The sequence below is a fragment of the Dioscorea cayenensis genome, chromosome 5 (genome assembly GCF_009730915.1).
Source record: "Dioscorea cayenensis subsp. rotundata cultivar TDr96_F1 chromosome 5, TDr96_F1_v2_PseudoChromosome.rev07_lg8_w22 25.fasta, whole genome shotgun sequence".
In the NCBI taxonomy this organism is placed as follows: Eukaryota; Viridiplantae; Streptophyta; class Magnoliopsida; order Dioscoreales; family Dioscoreaceae; genus Dioscorea; species Dioscorea cayenensis.
Genome location: NC_052475.1, coordinates 30,413,262 through 30,435,272, shown reverse-complemented (window position 1 = coordinate 30,435,272; position 22,011 = coordinate 30,413,262). Strand labels below are relative to the sequence as shown.

Here is a 22,011-nt window from a genome sequence, read left to right as displayed (position 1 = left end):
TCATTAATATTTTGTATCATAAGCACTAACTAGATTTCATTAATATTATGTATCATAAGCACTAACTAATGTTGGGAGTAATCAATCAAAATTAATTTATGGTGTTTTTAGAACATACCGTCCAAGAAATAAAAAATCTTGATCTTTTATCACCGTACCGTCTAGGCACAACCTAAAATATAAAAATATCATTTTGATAATGATGAAGTTCGAAGTTTAAGTGCAAATTGTGTTGAAGTTTTGAATTTATAAAAGACTTAATGTGATGTTAATTAAATAGTAGGATTTTTTTTTATTGTTTGTATATCCCTGAAATAGCTTAATTATGTGTATAACTTTCAATAAAATAAAATACAATGTATAGTTCTTAAATTTTGATTTATTTGCATACATACCTTTTTATGCAATATACATCATTAAAATATATTTTTATTGTTAAACAACCAAAAAAACCTATGCACATACACTCTCAAAAATTTCTAATAATCATTAAATTAATATTTTTTTTTGCATATATGTATATCTATATATGTGTGTGTGTGTATATATATATTAATAAAACTAAATAGATTTTATTTATTACATCTAAATCTTTAAAACTTATGATAGTGATTAAATCAAAAATTTTGCACCTAAAAAGAATTAAGCTTGTTTTGTTTATTACTTTCAAATAAAAATTAACTAAGGGTAGGTTAGAATTTTAAATAATTTTTTTATTATTATAATAAAATCAATATGTGTATAATTTATAATATACATTAATGTTGTATGTGAGGTAGAGATGTATATATGAAACAAATCTAATTTTAACGAATACACATGGCATTTAGTTTTTGGAATGGTTTACACATAATTAGGTGAATTTTTAGGGTTATACAGACAAAGAAAAAAAACTCTAAATATTTTATATAATTATGCAAATTACAAAATAAACCCATGGTAACTCGAGTTAGATCACTTACTTCCCAACCAGAGGATATGAAATTCACATATTCAATAGGGCCGGATGCTCCTTTCGCTATATTAATTGTCAAAGCGCTAGATTGGTTAGATGAAATATTTGAAATGTTAAATACATCCATTATTGATTGAGCTCCATAATATTTCCAACTCATTCCTGTTGTAAAATCAACACCTGCAAACTAAAAAATAATAATATATATGGATAACATAGAGTACACATTTGGATACTTGAAATATATTACAACACATCTTTAAAACAAATGATGGCCTAAATTTCTTGTATACTTATAAAAATGATATTTGATTGAGGAATGAAGGCATAGCCTAGTGGTTTCCTACCTTACTTGTGTTTGAGAGGTCTCGAGTTCGAAACTTCTCAAGCACAATGCAACAAAAATAAAAAGGTACTTGTCGTCAATTCATAAAAAAAAATTTATATTTGATTGTATATTATCATAATTGCATCATAACTACGTTAATAATAGTCCAAAGTTAAATTCATTTACTAAGATACATGGAACAAGTTCATTATATTTCATATGTTATTGATTACAATTATTTAGTTGTATTATATTCCTAAAAGGAAATCCATCATCATTTTAAATTTACAACCTTTAAAATGTCAAAATTTCAAAACCATAATTAATCTCAAATCATAAATTCTTTTTTGGGCTGATTGTAGGATAATTCTTGTACCAGAAATAAAAACTAATTTCATAATACATTTTACAATTAAATCAAAAAAATAAAATCTTTTGGATTTATTTATTTATTTTTGACAAATGTGACAAACACCGTTAATTAAATGGGTATGCACAGAGAGGTAGGTTATTGACCATTCATCACGTGCACTTTCATCAGGTGACACGAGGTGCAGATTATAAGCTTGAACCCACAACTGTGGATTTGTTACAACCACTGCATTCAACAAGACTTGAACTCGAGACACTTTAAATCTTCCCACTCACTTTTAGCAGTGGGACCGATGGTATTGGGCTATTAACCTTTTGACTCTTTTGGAATTGATTTGTCCATGATATTTATTCTTTATATTATTTGTTGATTGCATTGCATGTTGATAATCACTATGAAAATGTAGTTATAAATACTTACATGAGCTTCCGGTGGGTTTGTATATTTATATTTCAGAATTGAGCCAAATGTTGCCCTTGTTTGAAAATAACCCTTTCGATATTGTTGTACAAGGACGGTTCCATGTGGACATTTTGTATTTTGATCAATTTCAAACAATCCTCTACTTTCTGGAGCTTCATCAAATATTTCTTTTGGAAATATACAACTTACCTGTGCACATGTACTAACAAAGTCTTACTCAAAAAATTTTCAAATAAGATATCTAGATATTAGTAAAGCAAATAAGAATTTATGATTGGAAAGTTCATGAAAGAAAAAAATTACAAATAATTATTATAACAATAACGATGATCATCATCATCATTATTTTGAGCTTTTTCAGTGCAATTAACATGCAATCCAATGATTGAATTATATTTAATATCAATGATTCAATTATAAAAAAACATCTACCACTGTATTAATAAATTAATTAAATTTTGAGTATTATAAAGAAGGATTGAGATAATTTAACCTGAACGGTGTGATTTTTAAGAAGAGGATGATCGAAAGCAAGTTGTTCATACATGTTGATACAATGAAATCTTTCTCCATGTTTGTCCTAAACAATAAAATAGTCATGTTTGTGAGCACTATATAAAATTAGAAAGAGAGAAAATATATATAAAAAAAAGAAACTCTTGTGATTTTTGCCTTTTACAAAATAAGAACCAAAGTTTTTTTTTTCAATTCTATGTCATGTGATTTCGCAGATTTACAAAAAGAGAAAAAATCGTTTAACAGTGTTAACTCGCATTGGCAAAATCATTATTTCATTTAAAACCTAACTCATATGACATAAATATATATATATATATATAAAGTTTATTAATCTCTCACAAAATTTAATCCCAAAAATCATACAAAATCATCTTGAAAACCATGTTTTCATGCCGTGTTGCTGGTTTTCAGGTGAATGGACGATTTTGCCAATACCAAAAAAGAAAAAGTTTAATATTGTTGACAATTTTCCCTTTCTATAAATCTGGGAACTATGCCTCATAGAATTGAAAAAAAACATGTGTCCTTATTTTGCAAAAGCCAAAAACCATAAGGGAGTTTTTTGTACTTTTCCAAAAAAAAAATATATTATTACAAACCAAATATAAATCAGTAATAAAAATAATTATTTTTAAAAATCTACTTTTTACAGCCATGAGTAAAATAGAAAATATGGATAAGACAAGACCAATTAGATGCTTGGGGAAATGTTAAGCATAGTTATGCTCTTTCCTTAATGGTTTAAATCGAAAAAACTTTGACTGTTAAAAAAAAAAAGAAAAAAAAAAGACAATGGTTAAATATTTACTAGTAAAATCTTTAGAAACTCCACACCTAAAACATCAAGAGAAAAAAAAAACTAGTGGCTACTTTAGTATCATCCAAATTTGGCGAATACACCTGCACAAAAATTGCAGTCTCACAAAATGTGATAAAACGAGATATTTCAATCTCTATTTTCTTAATTCTCTCATGTCACCAACTAGGTTTTTAAAAGAGTGCAAGATGCAAATAGCTAATTCATAACTTTACATGTAGAGAATAGATTAACTGAAATATAGAAAGATTCAACTAAAATAAAAGAAGCCACTTGCATTTCCATATTTTAAAATAGTGAAGAAATAACAAATGCTAATGCAAATAACCAGGATAAATCCTACAACTTTCATTAACAAAATGTATTAAAAAGAATATATAGATAATAGATCACCAAGTATTATATCTTTAACAACAAAAAAATTAAATAGAATTAAATGCATAATCAAGTATATTAAATAGGATTTTCTTTTACTTTCACATAAAAAAAAACTCTAAAAATAAATACATAACCATCATATTTGGAGAAAAAAAGATTTAAAACCCTACTTACCTCAATGGTCTTGATAGAAATTTTATTCAAAGAACCAAATTGCCTCCCATATTCTACATTATTTTCTGAAATACTTTCAACTCTTCCATTGCTAATTAAAATAAGAATCAACATAATAAATTGTAACAAAAACCCCATTTGAAGATCCATGTGTTTCATTGAATTTTAAGATACTAAAACATGCTTATATATTGTTTTGAATAAATATTTCTTAATTACATATTTATTGTGCACTTATGATGTTGTTAACCTATTATTAATACATCTTAAATGACATCATTTATTATGAATTTATTACGTCTGTTGATTAAGGTCATGATTTAAATACCTGAAGCATTTTAAAAGCCTTTTTTTTTTTTTTACAAATGTCAATAAATAATACTTCCAATTAAAAAAAAAATTAGACAAGCTGGGCATGCCCACCAAAGCAAAACCTGGGTTTGGAGGTTAACTATAGCTAATTTAATTAATAAAATAGTTTGTTATAACAATAGTTTTCAAATATTTATTGATATATATATTGACAACGTGGACCTATTTACATCAAAATATACATATTAACACAATATAAGTAAGTATTTTATAGTTATGATATCCAATATTTATAAATACAATCAAGTCCAATACTTACAAATACAAGTCCGATATAAATATTTATATGTAAATATCATCAATAATGACAAACACACTAAGGCACTCTTCGACATAAAGGGCAAATCGTACTCCGTGTAAGCCACTCGGTGATGCAACTCGCATGAAAAACATGGCCGCAAGATAGTGTGCGAGTATCATCACCCCCATGGTATGGCTCGATGCATATAATGCACTCTGCCTGACCTGCCTCCTCTATATCACCAACTCCTCTATGCGAAGAAATTGGAATTAACTCTATATCTCTCGCATGTCGACGACTATATGTATGAAAAATATGGTAACATACTAGTGCAATGACAATTACTATAAGGATACAAAATAGCCCAAAAGCAAACCAAAACAACAGTGCTGACAGAAATATCTTCTTTATAAAAAAGTTTGTGAATTGAGTCCACCAATTTTGATGCCCATCTGCGTTGATTAATAATATATAATAAAAAAGTTAATATTAAAAATATTTTGTTTTACTGAATAATAAATAAAAATGTATAATCATGCATACATGCAAATATTAATTTCTCGTTAATAATATGTAGCAGATGTTTACACTATTATCATAATACAAAATAAACGTTTTGATGGGTGACGAGTTCTAAAGCTAATAGATTAAATTTCTTAATTTCAAATCATGTTGATGGTTAAGACTAAAACCCTAAGTAGAAAATGCCTAAACCCAAGTAATGACTTTTATAATGTGAAAATGTCAGATTTTAAATAATGTTTTATGAAATTATACAAATTAATGTCAATTTAAACCTAACTATGGGAGTATTGATTTAGATTTAGATTTATATAATTCTCTAATGAAAAAATTTATATATAGATCAAATTTAGAAGCCTCTAATCATCAATCATGAATGCATATATCAATCATAAATATCCTAAAAACAACAAATAATTGAAGATAGCCAAACTAAAGCACGTTCTACTAAAAATTCATTTAATTAGAGAATCGATATAAAGAAATAAGAATGGTGTAAATTTATCTCATTAACTCATGTTAATTGTATTTGTTATAGTTATAATTTTGATCATGTATTTATATTTTTTATTAGTATATATTTATTTGAATATAGTGTGAATTTATATATTATATCATATTTTGTTATTATTGATTGTTATAATATTTTTTAATATTTTATTATTAACTCAGGATAAATTCCGAATCAACCCTTGTTGAACGTAAAACCCAGATCCTTGGACTTGGCTGGGCCAATATCCAAGGCAGGTTTGACAACATTGAAAATCAATGTTTTGATGGGTGCCAGGTTTTCACATTGAGATTGGTACTCAATCTCAATGTCAAAATGGGGGCTATATAAATCCATGTAAAGAGGTACCTTGGTGGGCTTTCATCAGGCCCATTGTAAATGACAAAAAATGACAAAGCCTAAATATTTTACCAATACCACCACAATCACAATGAATATGATTGGCCGATTAATAATGTTAAGACGAAATAATTCATATTAAATGTCTGTGATCAAAGTATTAGCTTACCTTTATTTATGCCTTTCAATGAACCAGATTGGACCTCTGTAGAAAAAAATTTGAGGTAAAATATAAGGTAATTAAACTGATGGATATTAAAAAGATACATTTAAAAATATAAAAGTTAATAAAAGACGCTTACAAAAAGTTTATAAATAAAAAGCTAAAACATACCTATATCTGGGCTAAGAAGCTTCCTAGCATGGAAGTGAGCCGGAGTGTCATATCCGTCTATCCCATTATAAAAATAATCTAAACATTGTTTATTGATAATCAAATAATATAAAATGTATCTATTCAAAAAAAAAAAACAGGGTAATAATAATATAAATTTTCATAAGAAATTATAATTAACTTTATAACAAAATTTTAAATAAAACAAATAATTACCTGGGGTAATGCCAGATAGAGGTCCTGTTAAGATTAAAATATTCTAATCAACTTTATAACAAAAATTTATAGGTTATATTGAAAGAAGAAATAATTGAAAATAAAATAAATAGTTAACAAAAAAAAAAAAACTTACCTGCAATGACAACATAGAAACCCGCTAAGACGGATGCCAGTATAAGAATTTGTGTTAAAAAAATAATGGGATGCATGGTGATCTGCCAAAATATAAAAAATAATAATTAATAATTAAATTTTAGAGACTCTTGAAAAATGAGTTGAAACAGCTGGGGTTTCATATATTTGCTTGTTGTGATTGCGGTTATATCAGAGGATTTTTAGAAAACGAGCATTGACAAAGGTAGGCCTTGGATTGACCATGGGCTGGGTGGCTCATTGGCTAGCTTGCCTAGCCAAAAGATGGAGGATCTAGGGTTATTTTTTTTTAATTGGTGTATATTTATTTGAATATAATGTGAATTTATATATTATATCATATTTTGTTATTATTGATTGTTATAATATTTTTTTAATATTTTATTATTAATTCAGGATAAACTCCGAATCAATCCTAGTTGAACCTGAAACCCAGGATCCTTGGATTTGATTGGGCCAATATTCAAAACCGTTAATCCGTTAGCCCGACCCGGCCTAGAGAGAACCCAGTGGGCTGAATTCAGGCCTGCAAATATATGCATCTATGCCCCTCTGAAGGTGTGTCTATTATACAATACTTTTTACTTTATTTTAAAAAAATAAAAATATATATATTAAAATATGAAAACAAAAAAAAAGGTTAAAAATAAATGCTACAAATCTTTAAAATTATAAATAGAGGAAAATATTATTTTTTTCTTGTATTTATTAATATAAAAATAACTTGATAGAATACATGCAAGATGTTAACCACCTTTGGTCTATTGACACTAGGTTCCTTTGCTAACATGTTTATTTCGGAAAGAACTCGAGATCAAAACTCAAAATCCACACAAAATAAAGACATAAATATGGTTAAATATTAACTTCACACTCGTACACGCCCTGTTCCTAGTTCAAATTCCAGATGAATACACAACATTAATAAGGCAAAACGAATTAAGCAGCATGACTAAGATTGGGTTGGGTTTAATATATACGTGCAATTAAATTTTTGGATAAACTTGTGTCATATAATTTTAGCTCAACCCCTCTTGGCCCCTAATAAATAAATAAATAAATAAATAAACTATTTGTTAAATGAATAATTTAATAAATTAATTAACTTACCACTGCAATGATGGCTAGGCAACGGGCTTCTGCCGGCGTTGAAGAGCCAGATCAAGCAAAATCTCACACTCAAGATAATCTCAAATTCTCATATGAAGGTGAAAGATGAAAAATTAAAGCTATTAAAAAACACACTACAACATCTTTGGCATGTTTTTACAAATCCCACTCTTTGGTTCTCTAAGCACTAAACCAAATTTAGTAAATAACCTTAAGTTAGTTCAATTGAGGGTGAAAGAAGAATTCTGAGTATGCCGACTAGATGGAAGAAACTCTAAAAATTAATTAATCATAGTTGTTAGATTTTTATATTTTGGTATTAGTGGGTCTTATATGGGCTCTATATGGACTTAGGGGTCTTACACCAAAAAATCTCAAGACTTAGTGGCTCAACCCCTATACCTATATATAAACCCATTACACTTCTATCACACAACCGATGTGGTACTATATTTCCAACACCCTCCCTCAAGTTCAACTCGGTCGAACTTGTACAGATTAGTACACCAGAGGTCTGTTTACATGGACTTGTACATTACTTGTGTCTCAAAGATCCTACACACATGGAGGTCATACACACATGGACTTGTACCACATCGGTGGCTCCACTATATTGCTCTGATATCATATTAGATTTTTATATTTTAGTACTAGTGGGCCCTATATGGGCTTAGGAGTCTTACACCAAAAAGTCTCAAGACTTAGTGGCTTAACCCCTATACCTATATATAAACTCATTACACTTCTATCACATAACTGATGTGATACTATATTTCCAACAATAGTATACCAAAGTAGACGGAAGAACTCAAAACCATACAATAATGGAACATCATCAGACTAAAACTATACCAATCCATTTCAAGCACAAAGACTCTGATGGTTGCGCATTGAAGTGTAGTTTCTTTTTTTTTTTTTTTAAACTGCAGGAAGATGTGATATAGTTATATCGGTTAAAAAGACCTCAAATGAAACAGAGAAATTCCAGCCTCAAATAACACATTAAATAACCTGGAAGGATACATACATGGATCCACAAAATACTATTGTTTTTATCAAAGTTGTCAGACCCGGCCCGGGCAATGACCCGGCTAAGCCCAGGGGTCAGGGGTCAATGGGTTCGACCGGGTCAAACCGGGGTTGAACCGGGATCAATAATTAAATATAAAAAATATTATAATAATTAATAATAAGCAAATATAATATTAAACCCATAATTATATTATAAAACCTACTCAAATTTGATATTTAAATTGATAAATGACCTTATATACAGTAGAGTTTTCTAATTATGTCATTTATTTTTACATTTTTTAAATATTTACAAATTTAATATATTAATATATAATTATCGAACTTATCTCGGTGTTATTTATTTATTTATTTATTGGTTGATTTTGTGAAAATAAATAAAAAATTAATTCACTAATTCTTTTATCTCAATTGAGTTTTTATTTTGTTTTAAATTTTCTTATATTTTTTATTTAATTAGAATACTTTAATTTTATATTTTTATAATAAAATTACACTCATTTATTGTTTTATTTTCTTAATAAATTAAATTTTTAGAAAGTATTTACATAACACATTAATATATTTTATTTTTAAATGTTAATTTTTGTTGGTATGTTTATGATATATATATATATTGTAATTCTATTTATTGATTATAAATTATAAATTAATATTAATAAATATACACGATTTTGTGGTTTCTAATGAAAAAATAATAATAAATTATTAAATATTGTAAAAAAAAAATTAAACATTATGACCTGATTGACCCGGCCGGGTCACCGGGTTAACATCAGGTTTTTTAATACCGGATCAATGGGGTATACCCGGACCGGCCACATGGCCGGTTCCCGATTTTTCCGGTTGAACCGGCCGGACCGGTCCGGGTCTAACAACCTTGGTTTTTATAAGGTAAGGGAGGCCGAATAACCACATGAATAGTAAATAAACCACCTGGGAGTTCACCAACTGCTACTCTAGACTCAGCAAGCGTCCTATTGTTCTCCAGTATTTTTTCCCCCATTAACCAGCTTGACATCATTTATTGTTTTTGGAGCAAGTTCTTTATCTAAAAGTAAAAACATTTGAAAAGTCAAGTACAATTAAATCCTGCCATTATCCAAATTCATAAATCACCACCAACCTCCTTCCTATACAGAAAGTGTAGAAAAAACATAATCATCAAAATGAAAACAACAAAAAGTAAAGCAAAACACAATCTAATCATATTAAGCATGCAAAGAAGCAAATGGTGTTAAATTGAGAGCTTTGGTATAAACAGCCTTCTTCATAATACAATAATTTTCCACAGTATAAGTTTAACAACTATTTGAGTCTCACTAAAATTTATGTCCTATATTCTACTGTTGATGCTAAAGATTCCTACATAGTGATCAAGTAAACTAGCAGGATAACTTATGAAGCTGATAATGTAATGGATAGCCACAAAGTAGGTTATGTAAATTAAACTACTGTTAAGTGCATTTCATAACATTTGCAAGTTACTCAACATCAATATAGATGACAAATAAAACTATTCAGATTATGATAACAAATAAAAGGAAATAGAGTATTGATGGACAAGCATTATTAGACAGACGTGACCAGATTGCATCAGTTTGATGGAAATAAATAAATAGTGATCTTTTAAAACTTGATCTACAGCATTGTCACCCAAGTTGACTGGAGAAACAGAATTTGTAGAAAGAGCAAGCATAAAGAGAAAATGCATATGATAAACATAAACATAAAAGGATGAAAAAAAAAACACCTTGAGGAGGGTTGCAAGGAGTGGGTTTCATGGAAACAGATTTCCTCATTAGCAGATTCACACTTAGAACCTACAGCAAAGTTTAAAAGCAAAAAATATAGATAAACACCTTCCACAAGAAATTATAAAAAGAAAAACAAAAACAATATTAAGAAGGGTTGCAAGAAGAGGTTTTATGGAATCAGAATTCCTCATTAGTAGACTCCCACGCAGAAACCACAACAAAGTTTAAAAAAAAACAGAAGTAGAAAGGTTTAATCAATTGTCTTAAAAGATAAACCTATATCAAGAGATCTTACAATAATGCTTGGGATGATAGCAAAAGAGGAATACAGAACCATTAAGATTGTCAACATCCCACAACCAATCCATATAAATCAAGGCAACTTATGTGAGCACTATACCAATACTAATGAGAAAAATCATAGAAAATATAGCAGACAACTCAAAAGCAATTCATCAACGTCCAGTATCCATAATTTTGACTCAAAATTCACCATTTAAGGTAAGGAAACAAGAATGAAGGGCAGTTAAAACAAAAACCATATGCATGGATGGATCTACAGGAGTCAAATCAGAACAAAATTAGATCTCAGTATACATACAGATAAAAATCAACTAGATAAATAAATCAAATACCAAAAAGATCTCACCTTGGGGCCACCAGGCAAGTATGGATTCCTTGAGAGACGCAACTGTTGAAGAAGGATCATACTTGTTAGGACAGATGTCGGTGCCATAAAAAAGCCTGAACTTGAGCTCAATCCAACCCTCTCCAGCCATTCCAACAACCAATCCACTACAAGACAACTCCTAAGATCTCATGATCTCTTGCCCAAAAAGAACTCATTGCAACCCCACTGAAATACCACAAACCAAAAAAGAAAAAACTGCCAGCTTTGCAACCCAAATCAAGCAAACCACCAAAACTCACAAATATCATTCCAAAAATACCAGCTGGGATTGAATTTTTCCAGTTGCAGATTGAGCAAAAACTGTCAAGAATGGATCTTGGCAGGCGAAATTCCCAAAAAATTGATCAAAATCTACCCAAGGCAACTCCTTTGCTGTTTTTCACCCTGGAATAAGAAAAAGGCACCTTCTTGGTGTCGCTCACGCTTGGCATATAATTATATAAAGGTTTAAATATAAATATAAGAATGATTTTTATAATATTTTTTTTTATTTTTTATTTATTTATTTATGTATATTTATATTTATATTCTTTGAGCCAACGAATATGGAAACCTTTCTCAAAAGATACGTAGACTAAAAACCCAAAGCAAAGCAAGCGAGTCCTCAAATTTCTTTCATTTGGCAATTTTTTTTTTTCAAAAACACCAGATTTGACCAGACTTTGTAAGACGGATGTGAGTGGAAGAAATTTAGCGTCTCACCTTGAAATACCAAAACTGGGATATGGAAGCAGGGACTTTGTTCAATCATATTCAAAACATGAAAAGAGATTTTAAACATTCAGATAAAAGATTTAGTTCAGAGACTAAGAATTAAGATGCAAAAGATGAACCAGAAGATTCTTCAGGTTGGAGCTATCTCAGAGGGTGTTAGAGCCACTGCAGCAAAAGGTTGCAAACAGTGTAATTATGCATTAAATAGTAGTGATAATGAAGTTGCAATTACATTATTTATTCTGCAGAATGTGGTGGGGAGAAAGTCCTGTTAAATCGCACCATTAAGATTTCATGTAGATGATGGCCTCCTTTAATTCCATGCTAACGGTATGGGAAATAAACTGATTACTAATCAAGAATCCCTACTGATTAAATTTAATACATGAAGAGAATTGGCACTTGACACAACTAAACTTTGTCACATAATCAGCACCAAGGTATTCAATGATTTGCATGTTAAAAAGAGCCAATGTAGTATTTATGACAGTATAAATAAAAGTAGGTTGCTTTACCAAAGTGTTGAGCCACCTTCTTAACAACAGAGATCTCATCAGGCATAACTGGAAAACTCAATCATGTGTTCCTCAAAATTGCAAATTGAGATTGCACATAAGCAAATGGAGAAAAGAAAAAAAACACAAAGAAGAAGAAGAAGAAGATGAAGAAGAAGATTCTGAGCAGTTTCCTCTCAACCTCTCAACCACAAGAAAGGAACACAAGAGACAAGTAAGGTTACCACTATAGGTTACTTGGCATGTTAAACCTTCAAGAAAGTGAGGAATGAAAGAAAGATGAAGAACTATATTCATGAGTGTCTACACGACAATTCTCCTAGTTCGTCATCATGCAAAAGGTGAAGTTAGGATTACAGTAGATATTATGCTACATAGTAAATTATACGGCCTCCTATATAATACTGAATAAACAAACAACAAACAATTTACAATGAAAAGCTATGTTGTTTGTTTGAATGGGATAGGATTCTGGGGCAATGAACTTAACAATGCAAGATGTTCTTCCAAACAGTTAATGCAATGGCCTGAGATGGCACTTGTAAGATTCTAAGGCTTGGGAACATGATTTTTAACTTGTTGACTTGCTGGATTACATATCTAATTTAATATTCTCTCCAACGAGTCCAACCAAATCTATGTGATATTTGTTAAGTCTAAGAATATGGTAATAACAACCAAAACTACAACATTTCACTTTAGTTATTTTTTAAGTCCATTATAACTTTGCAGAAAAAATTAAAAAAAGATGATTGGTATAAAGCCAGCAGAACATGTTTTCCAATGAGCATAAGATTTAATCATGACTAGAGCTGCAATTTGACTGTCATCATTTAAAGATGCCAACTTGATGAATATTGAGCAAAGAAGTTGAAATCAATACTTACAAAAGTTTTAACTCTTGAATGCTAATGATCAGCGACCTTCAAGGAGCTTGTGTCCAAAGACATGCAAGAGATGCTTCAGAAAATCTGCCCTCACAGAATACAAATCAACAAGATTCTTGCTTCAAAGCATAAACAAGGTAAAGAGAAACATTAGGTTCATCAGATAGTCATTACAAAATTTGTAGGAATCCACCAGGATTACTAACCAGGATAAGCACCAACACAAATAACAAAGGCAAACGTTCTCTCTTATTAGTTGAAGAAGACAAAAGAAACACATAAAGATATCATTTGACCACTGGAGACTGATTCAAAGCTTTACTTGGTCCACCAGAGGAGGAAATCCTTGTGCCCATTAATCTTCTTCTGGAGCTAAAGAACACCATAGGGAAATGCCTCAGCCGTAGGAAGACATCCAGGGACGTAGATGTCAACTGGAACAATCCGATCACAACCACGAACAACAGAGTATGAGTAGTGGTAGTGCCCACCACCGTTTGCACGACTACCCATGGATATAACCCAGCAAGGTTCAGGCATTTGGTCATACACCGTACAAGAAACAAAACAGCATAAATGGTAAATCAGCACAGCCTTCAGTCTATGATAGTTTACTAATTTACGGAACAAAATTCTCCTCTGAGCACTTTGTTATATTCACCATCCAAAAAATATAAATAATTTCAAAAGAGTGAGAATCCTGGAGATATGTCATCTGAGTTTTGTGGTTCAACAACTTGAGATGTAACCAGCAAAGCACATCATGCAAGTAAACAGTTGATTTTGCCCAAGATCAAAAGAACCACAAAACTGGTAACCTAAAACTAATTTTAGCATTTCCAAGACTCCGGTAAATATAGTTTCACTTTAACAATTTTCAAGCAAATCCAAATCATGTTCATAAAAACTTGTAGCCTCCATGGTCAAACCTAGACTATGTATTTTACGAGAAAGCTGATCACATTTCAGCAAAATTCAACATTGCAGAGCAATTAGCATACCAAAACTCTAAAGGCGAGAATAGAATATCAAGGACTTTCGGCCAGCTGCTTTCCACTTTGCAGAGAACACAGCCTAAACAATTTGCTTTCTTTTAGGGCATGGAAGACATCCATTCTGAAAATAGTTGATACAGAATACTTGAACAAAGCCTACTTGAAGCCAGAGAGAATACCCTCAAAATGAAAGCACTAGAAATTCACAGCCAAGAGGACAAAAACAACATTTTTATTGGATCTTTCAATTATATAAACAGTGAGCCCTTAGAAGTCACTCGTGATTCAACAAACCAAAGGTGACATTTGGAGGGCCAAATATCAAGATCACAAATTAACAGTTTATACAAATTGACGCTGAGGTCCTGTCGTAAACTCGTAATGGCAAGAACAAGTCATTGAAATTACTATGGAAAATAGATCCAAAGCTAAATCAATCGAAACTAAAGCATTTGCAAGAAATTTCTCATAAAAATTAGGGGTTTGAGCATTACTTGCGCAAAGCGAGGGCCATCTTGTTGGTGAGAGTTCCCGCAACAATCATACAATCCGATTGACGATGGCTAAGACCCAAATCGATCAAAATCATAACGCGAAGCTCCGGTGTGCATCATCTCCACAGCGCAGCACGCGAGGCCGAAGGTCATCGGCCAGACGGAACAGCGGCGTGCCCAGTTAAGCAGATCGTCCACCTTCGAGATCACGTACTCCGCCGCCTTAAAGAGGACTGCAGGGGAGATGGCGGCGGGCGGGGCTGGGCGTTCGTATGGCGTCGGAGATGGTGAGGACGAGGATGAATAAGGGAGGGCCGCAGGGATCGCCGCCATCGATGTAGCTCGATGAGATTTTTACTTATGGTCCCTGAGAAATCGTAAGGTGTCATACCTAATTTCAAAACTTCCTTGGGGCCTTTTAAACATTTTCCTTTTCCAAAATTTTAACATTTTCCCGTCAAATTTATTTTTTTATGAGTTTTTTCTAATATAACTTTTTTTTAATTATTAAAATGGTCATATATGAAATTTATTCACCAACACAATTTCAAAACATCACATTAACCAAGGTTATCAATAAGTGATAAGTTGGTTATTTAAAAATATTAAGATATCGGCTATTTTCATGCGCATTCTCCTTCTTTAAAAACTCACAAAAATGAGATTTTTTTTTAACTGTTTTTAAGTTATTATTTAAAAAAAATATATATTTTTTTACCATATTTATTTTGAAAACAATATGTTGTTATTATTACATCTTCTTGGGTTTTTAAACCATTTTTAAAAATTGTTATTCTTATTAAAATAATTATTTTTTAAACTATCACAAAAGTGAAATTTTTTTAAATATTTTTAAGCCATTTACTTTTTAATGGTAATTATTTTGAAAAACATTATTATTATTATTATTATTATTATTATTATTATTTTGGTTCAACAACTTATTTGTAGTTTAGGCCCCATTTGGTGGATACAATAAGATATAGACGGTTATGAGGACTACATAAGAGTAGGAAAAGATATATACATGATAATCTCATATCCTATCCTATATTTGATGTGCATTAGATAAGCCATTACATAGCATTTTGTTATCCTATTCTACGTTTGAAGTGGACCAGATAATGATATGATATGATATGAATGGTATGTAAATAGACAAAATTACATTTATAATATAGTTATATATTCTTTTTTAAAATAGACTTTTTTGAATTTTTTTCTTAAAATTTACTTATCGATAGATTTATTAGTTTCTGTTAAGTCTGATGACGTAGGATTGGCATTATATGACAAGCCAAGTGGTAACATGGCAGAGGATGATGACGTGGCATGTGGTGACTCATCAAAGGAAAAGATGACTAGGATGATGATGTGGCAAAAGATGTTATCATGACATTTAATGGAGATCAAGGTGGAGATTTGATTAAGATCTATATGGAAGATTTTATAGATATTTATCTCAATACAATCATGTGATGATAAACTATTTTTGGAAAGTGCATCAAGACTAGGATCTTTTCTATAAAGACAAGTTTTATTTTTGATGTGATTATCTATCCTTGGTAAGATCCGGGATGATTATTCATATCTTTGATAGAGCTCCTTTTTAGAAAGATCTATTTGAAGAGAGAGGAATATTCTATTATTGGCAAGAGTTCAAGATCATAAAGATTATGTGAAGCTATTAGAAGACACAAGTTAAACTTGGTATGAAGCTATTTGAAGACACAAAGATTTAGTTTGGTATGAAGCTATTTGAAGACACAAACTAAATAAGGTAAAGACATACCAAGGAGATCATCAAGACCATATTTAGCATTACTATATTAAAGGAAGATTCAAGAGCTATCTATGGACGGAACTATTCATGGAGACTAGTCATATGAGGAGATTGATTGAAGATTGCATAAGATATGATTAGAGATTTGAAGATCCAAGCATGGATGATTAAAGATCATGCTTAAAGATATTGAAGGCTAAACTTGAATGAAGACAAAATCAAGTTTAGTAACAATATTTCCATGAGTCAAACGAAGATCATTTGGAAGACCAAACTTGGACCAAGTTTGGAAAGGAAGATCGGGAGATCTTCGGTGGCTATCTTCGGTAGGATGGTCACGTGTGTCTTGGTGGGCACGTCCCTCGGGAGAGGAAGACCTTCTGAAGTGATGTGAGGAAGGAAGCAGCTGTAAGCAGGAGGAGCTCGGGTCGAGTCAACTGCTACGAGGCGGACTGAAGGAACCGGGAGGTTGAAGGTCGCAGATTCGGGTGCGTCTGGCTAGAACTCAGTCATGTTCAGTAAGGTGGGCTATGTTGCAACTGGGTGTTGCAACATCTAACTTTAGAAGGTGCCCAAGTTAGGAAGCCGCGGAGAATTCTAAAAGAGGTAACTTTGAAGACGTCGGTGCGTCTATATAAGACATTCTGCTCGAAAATTTAGGATGGAGCCAATAAGTGAGAGACTCTTCGGTGAGAGTTAAGTGTGTGGCTGTCGGGCAATCTTGAGAGGATATTCTTTGTATTGAGAGAGTGAGTGAGTGTTGTACTCCTTGTTCCTATACCTCTTTTAGTAGATTGTTTCTCCGAGCCTGGCCCCCCAGATGTAGGCAAGGTTGTGCCGAACTGGGTTACCAATTTGCTTGTCTCCTTTATCTTGCTTTGATTGTGTGTGAGTGTTTATGCTTTGAGTGAGTTTTTGAGTGAACTTAACACTTCACACCCCCACCGGAACCATCAGTTTCAATTAAATTTTTAAAAAATAATAACCTATAAATAATGTCCACAAATATATTGATCGCAATATCACAACTTAGAAAAATTATAGTTCATACCTATTTTCTTGGAGAAAATCATACACAAAGTCATCAATATAGCAAAATAAATAAATCACATCAAAATTAATTTTAAAAAAAAATCATTTGACCAGAGAAACTAAAAATAAGAAATGATAAAAAAAAATTAGATGAAAAATAATCTATTCAAGCACGAGATCGACGGAGAATCCTTTAATTCGGATGCGAAAACCCCTACTTCAAATAATGAAATAGTGTTGTTGACAAGCTTCTTGTCTCAAGCATAGGATTTAAAAAATCAAAAGAAGAGATACAATGAAACCCTAGATGGGGAGAGAAACCAAATAATAGGGCAAAAAAGTAAATTTAAATTTTTTTATCATATCCTATATGTTTCCATCCTGACTCCCCCATAAGATTAATTATTATGTGGACGGTGGAATAAAGTGGAGAAATAGGATAAGACTATCATATCCTATTAGCACACCAAACAAAAGATAATAATATGATATGATAGTCTATCCTATTCTATCGTCCTTATCCTATCAACCAAACGGGCCCTTAAATAACAATAATTTCATTCAAGTATATCTGAAACATGGCCCTTAATCCAAATACAAAACACAGGCTAAGCAACAACTCTTGGAGCAAGTTCTTGGGAATTAATGTCCCTCCCAAGATAAAACAAATGCTCTGTAGATCAATGAGAAATTACTTACCAACCAATGTCAACCTTCATAGCAAGCATGTAGATGTTAGCCCACTTTGTCTTGTATGTAACATGCAAGAAGAGACATCTGAGCATGCACTGATTGCTTTCTTGTTTGCACAATAGACTTGGGCCCTACGTGGAATGAGGAATCTTGGAGAAATGCAAGGCTCTCTAAAATAATGGATAGGGCATAAGTTGGTAGTTTGCTCACTAGAAGAATTACAAAAGATGATGTTCACACTATAAGGGATTTAGAAACAAAGGAATGAGGTTGTTTGGAAGCATGGCAGGCCTTCCCCATCACAAACTTTGCATATATGCAGGATGGCTGAGGCGAACTTGCTACTGGCCAACTCTTTTAAGATGGCAAGGAATACATTACCAACTATATCAATACCTGAGAATTCAACAATCAGTTGGTTTGCCCCACCAATAGGGTTACAAAAACTCAACTGTGATGCAACCTGTTTTGCTTATAAGGAATGTATCGAATTGGCTTGGGTGGGCAAAGATAATGCAGGCAAACTCATAGGTGTATGTACTTAAATTTTACCAGGCAAATTAGCCCCCAATATGGTTGAAGCTATGTGTATCCGGGAAGCACTTAACTGGGCCATAAGGAATAATATTAACACCGCCATCATCGAATTAGATGCCTTAACAGTAGTCCAAGAAATAAATTCTCACATTTTAGACAACACAGTGCTTGGCTCCATTATAGTAGATTGCATTTGCCTACTCAATCAAAGACCAATGATGACTCTCTCCCATGTTTACAGATCGGCTAACAAGCTTGCACACTTCTTAGCTCAAGAGTCCATTATAAAGCCAGGACTCCATGATTGGGGATGTTCTTTTCCACAAGCATGTTCCCTCTTATTAGCTGAAGACTGTACTATGTGATTTTAGTAATGAAAAAACGGTTTAATGATTTTGATGTAAACCTTTTTTTGTCTACCAATATGAAAGAATTAAGGAATGAGGGTGAGTATGGTAAATCTAACACCCTTTAATCTTGGGTGAAATAATATAATTTGCTTACTTTTCTCAAGATAATTAAGAAAAGTTTTGGTTGAAAAGCACTGAATAAGAAAATTTATAAGGGTAAGGGGGTGTTTGGTTTGAAGGAAAGGAATGAGAATCATTGCTTACATAGTTATATTAAGGAAGCCTTTGTTTGGATGTGGAGTATGGGCAAGGAGTGGGAGAGGTACTTGTGGGGGGGGAGGAGTTTCTATGCCTCTCATTTTTTAGGGGGGTGGGAGATGAGTAAGAGTTATGATGGGTAAATTACCCATTTACCCTTTTAAGGGCGTAACAGTCATTTTATCATATCTTTTTTTTTCACTTTTTCTATTCCCAATAAACTACTTTTTCAATCCTTCCAACCAAACATAGTTTTTATTTCCATGTCTTTTCCAAATCCATCTCATTTTTATTACTCCTCCACTTCTTTCCGTTCCATTCCTTGCAACCAAACGGCCCCTAAGTGGTTTACTTATTCCATTTCCTTATTTCATGTCCAAGCACTTTCCAAATAAATGAATCCCAATTTTAGAAAACATCAGTGATTTATTTGATTTTTTTTTTTTGAAAAACTGACAGTAAAAAACAAATTGCGAGCAAGTGTTGCAAGTAACTGTTGCAAAATGTTCCGAACATGACAAGAAAACTAAATTTAGTTGTCCCTTTTTTAAAAAAAATATTTATTGTATTAGATATTTTATACATGGTCAATTATCTTATATGTGTGTGTGTGTGTGTATTGTGTTTAGGGGTGGCAATAATCTGTCCGGACCCGCCGGCCCGGTTTTGTCCGGCCCGGAATAAAAAGGGTTTGGACATAAGGTTTGCAAATGCGGGCCGGGTCCGGACATGGCTTGGTTGTCCGAATTTAAATCCGGGCCGGGTCCGGACATAGAAATTCGGACAACCGGGCCCTTTTAACCCCTAAAACTTTAAAAGCCCGCAACCTTAGGCCCATTTGTTTTAAGCCTATTCTTCTAAAAACTTTAAACATATATTGTTTTTTCTATTAAGACTTAGATTTTTCTATAATTTGAGTTGAGTTTTGGATTATTGATGTTTTTTTTACATTTAATATGAATTAAATTATTTTTGTATAATTTAATATTTGAGCGAACTTAAAAATAGCTTATAGAATTCGGACAAATTTGAACATCCGGACAACCCGGTTTTAAAATAAACCGGGTTTGGACAAGGCAAGTTTGTCCGGATTTAAAATCGGGCCGGGTCCGGACACAAGTTTTTCTATTTATATTAGTAGTTGTCCGGACCCGATTTTGTCCGGACCCGAATTTTTGCCACCCCTAATTGTGTTAGGTCTGAAGACTTGAGTTGGCATTATATGACAAGTCAAGAGATGACATGACAAAGGAAGATAACGTAGCAAAAGGTGAAATGACTAGGACAATGACGTGGCATCTAGAGAATCATGATGGAGATTATAATTAAAAAAATTACCTCTCAATAGATCATTTGGAAAAGAACTATTTTTGGAAGGAATATCAAGGTAAAAGGATCTCATAAAAAAGAGTGAGTTTTATCTTAGGTGTGATTTTATCTATCCTTGATAAGATCCGGGATGATAAATCATATCTTTGGTAAAACTCTTTTTATGAAAGATCTATTTTAAAAAAAGAGGAATTATTTTTTGAGAAAAGATATTATGGAGTAAAAGATAGTAAGAATGCTAATTATGGTTGAAGTTATTCAAGGAAACAAATCATATATGGGAGATTGATTGAAGATTACTTGAGATATGATTGAAGATTTGAAGATTCAAGCATGGATGATTGGAGATCATGCTTGAAGATATTGAAGGCTAAACTTAGGTGAGACGAGATCAAGTTTAGTAACAATATATCCATGATTCAAATGAAGATCACATGGGAAGACCAAACTTAAACCAAGTTTGGAAAGAAGATCGGGAGATCTTCGGTGACCATCTTTGGTGAGATAGTTGCGTTTTCCTTGGTAGGCGCGACCCTCGGGAGAAGGACCTGCTAAAATGACGTGAGGAAAAAAGCGGTTGTAGGCAGGAGGAGCTCGGGATGAGTCACCTGCTACGAAGCGAACAGAAGGAACCAGGAGGGTTGAAGGTGTCGCAAGTTCGGTTGCAGCTGGCTAGAACTCAGTCATGTTCAGTAAAGTAGGCAGTGTTGCAACTGGGTGTTGCAACATCTAACTTTAGAAGGTGTCCAAGTTAGGAAGCCGCGGAGAAGTCTAAAATAGGAGGATCTATTAGGACTTAGGTGTGTTTATATAAGATATCCTGCTTGAAAATTTAGGATGAGTCACAACTGAGAAAGACCCTTCAATGAGAGTTATACTTTGCTTGTTTAGAGGTTTGGGAAGGTTTTATAAAATATGGTATGATATGGTAAGGTATGGTAAATGAGGTTGAAAACCATACCGTGCTTGGGACAAAAGTAGAGTAAATGAAGGTTTTTGAACCATGTTGTGCTTGGTTTGAAGGTAAGGTAAGGTAAGGTAAAGTAATATATTAAAATTACAAAAAAAACCCTTTGAATATTAAAATATATACATATCAAACATAACTTTTTAGTAATATATTTTTATTTATTACAATTAAATTATAACCATAAATGGTAAAACTTGAAACAAAAT

General features: G+C 32.0%; 1 protein-coding gene and 2 pseudogenes across 2 annotated transcripts; 1 reads left to right on the top strand and 2 right to left on the bottom strand.

Moving 5' to 3' along the window:
• Positions 1–4,655: 4,655 nt before the first annotated feature.
• LOC120259834 (RING-H2 finger protein ATL56-like) lies at positions 4,656–6,813 on the bottom strand. 2 transcript variants are annotated; one of them, XM_039267280.1, is made up of 5 exons: positions 6,639–6,813; positions 6,503–6,526; positions 6,287–6,364; positions 6,122–6,157; positions 4,656–5,032 (listed from the first exon to the last, which is right to left on the bottom strand). In XM_039267280.1, the coding sequence occupies exons 1-5, from the start codon at positions 6,712–6,714 to the stop codon at positions 4,656–4,658; spliced, it is 591 nt and encodes a 196-aa protein (XP_039123214.1). In that variant the 5' UTR covers positions 6,715–6,813. The 2 variants fall into 2 exon arrangements, with proteins under 2 accessions (XP_039123214.1, XP_039123216.1); XM_039267282.1 differs by having other exon boundaries at positions 6,287–6,343.
• Positions 6,814–7,778: 965 nt separating this feature from the next.
• Positions 7,779–11,652, top strand: LOC120260259 (annotated as a pseudogene).
• A 1,841-nt stretch (positions 11,653–13,493) lies between these two features.
• LOC120261217 lies at positions 13,494–15,256 on the bottom strand (annotated as a pseudogene).
• Positions 15,257–22,011: the final 6,755 nt, after the last annotated feature.

Bases quoted from the DNA above. Each gene is read 5' to 3' on its own strand.
- LOC120259834 (XM_039267280.1), bottom strand. From the start codon at position 6,714: ATGCATCCCATTATTTTTTTAACACAAATTCTTATACTGGCATCCGTC. The intron at 6,365-6,502 runs GTAATTATTTGT...AACAATGTTTAG, and splicing joins TCTATCTGGCATTACCCCAG to ATTATTTTTATAATGGGATA. The intron at 5,033-6,121 runs GTAAGCTAATAC...TAATCAACGCAG, and splicing joins ATTGAAAGGCATAAATAAAG to ATGGGCATCAAAATTGGTGG.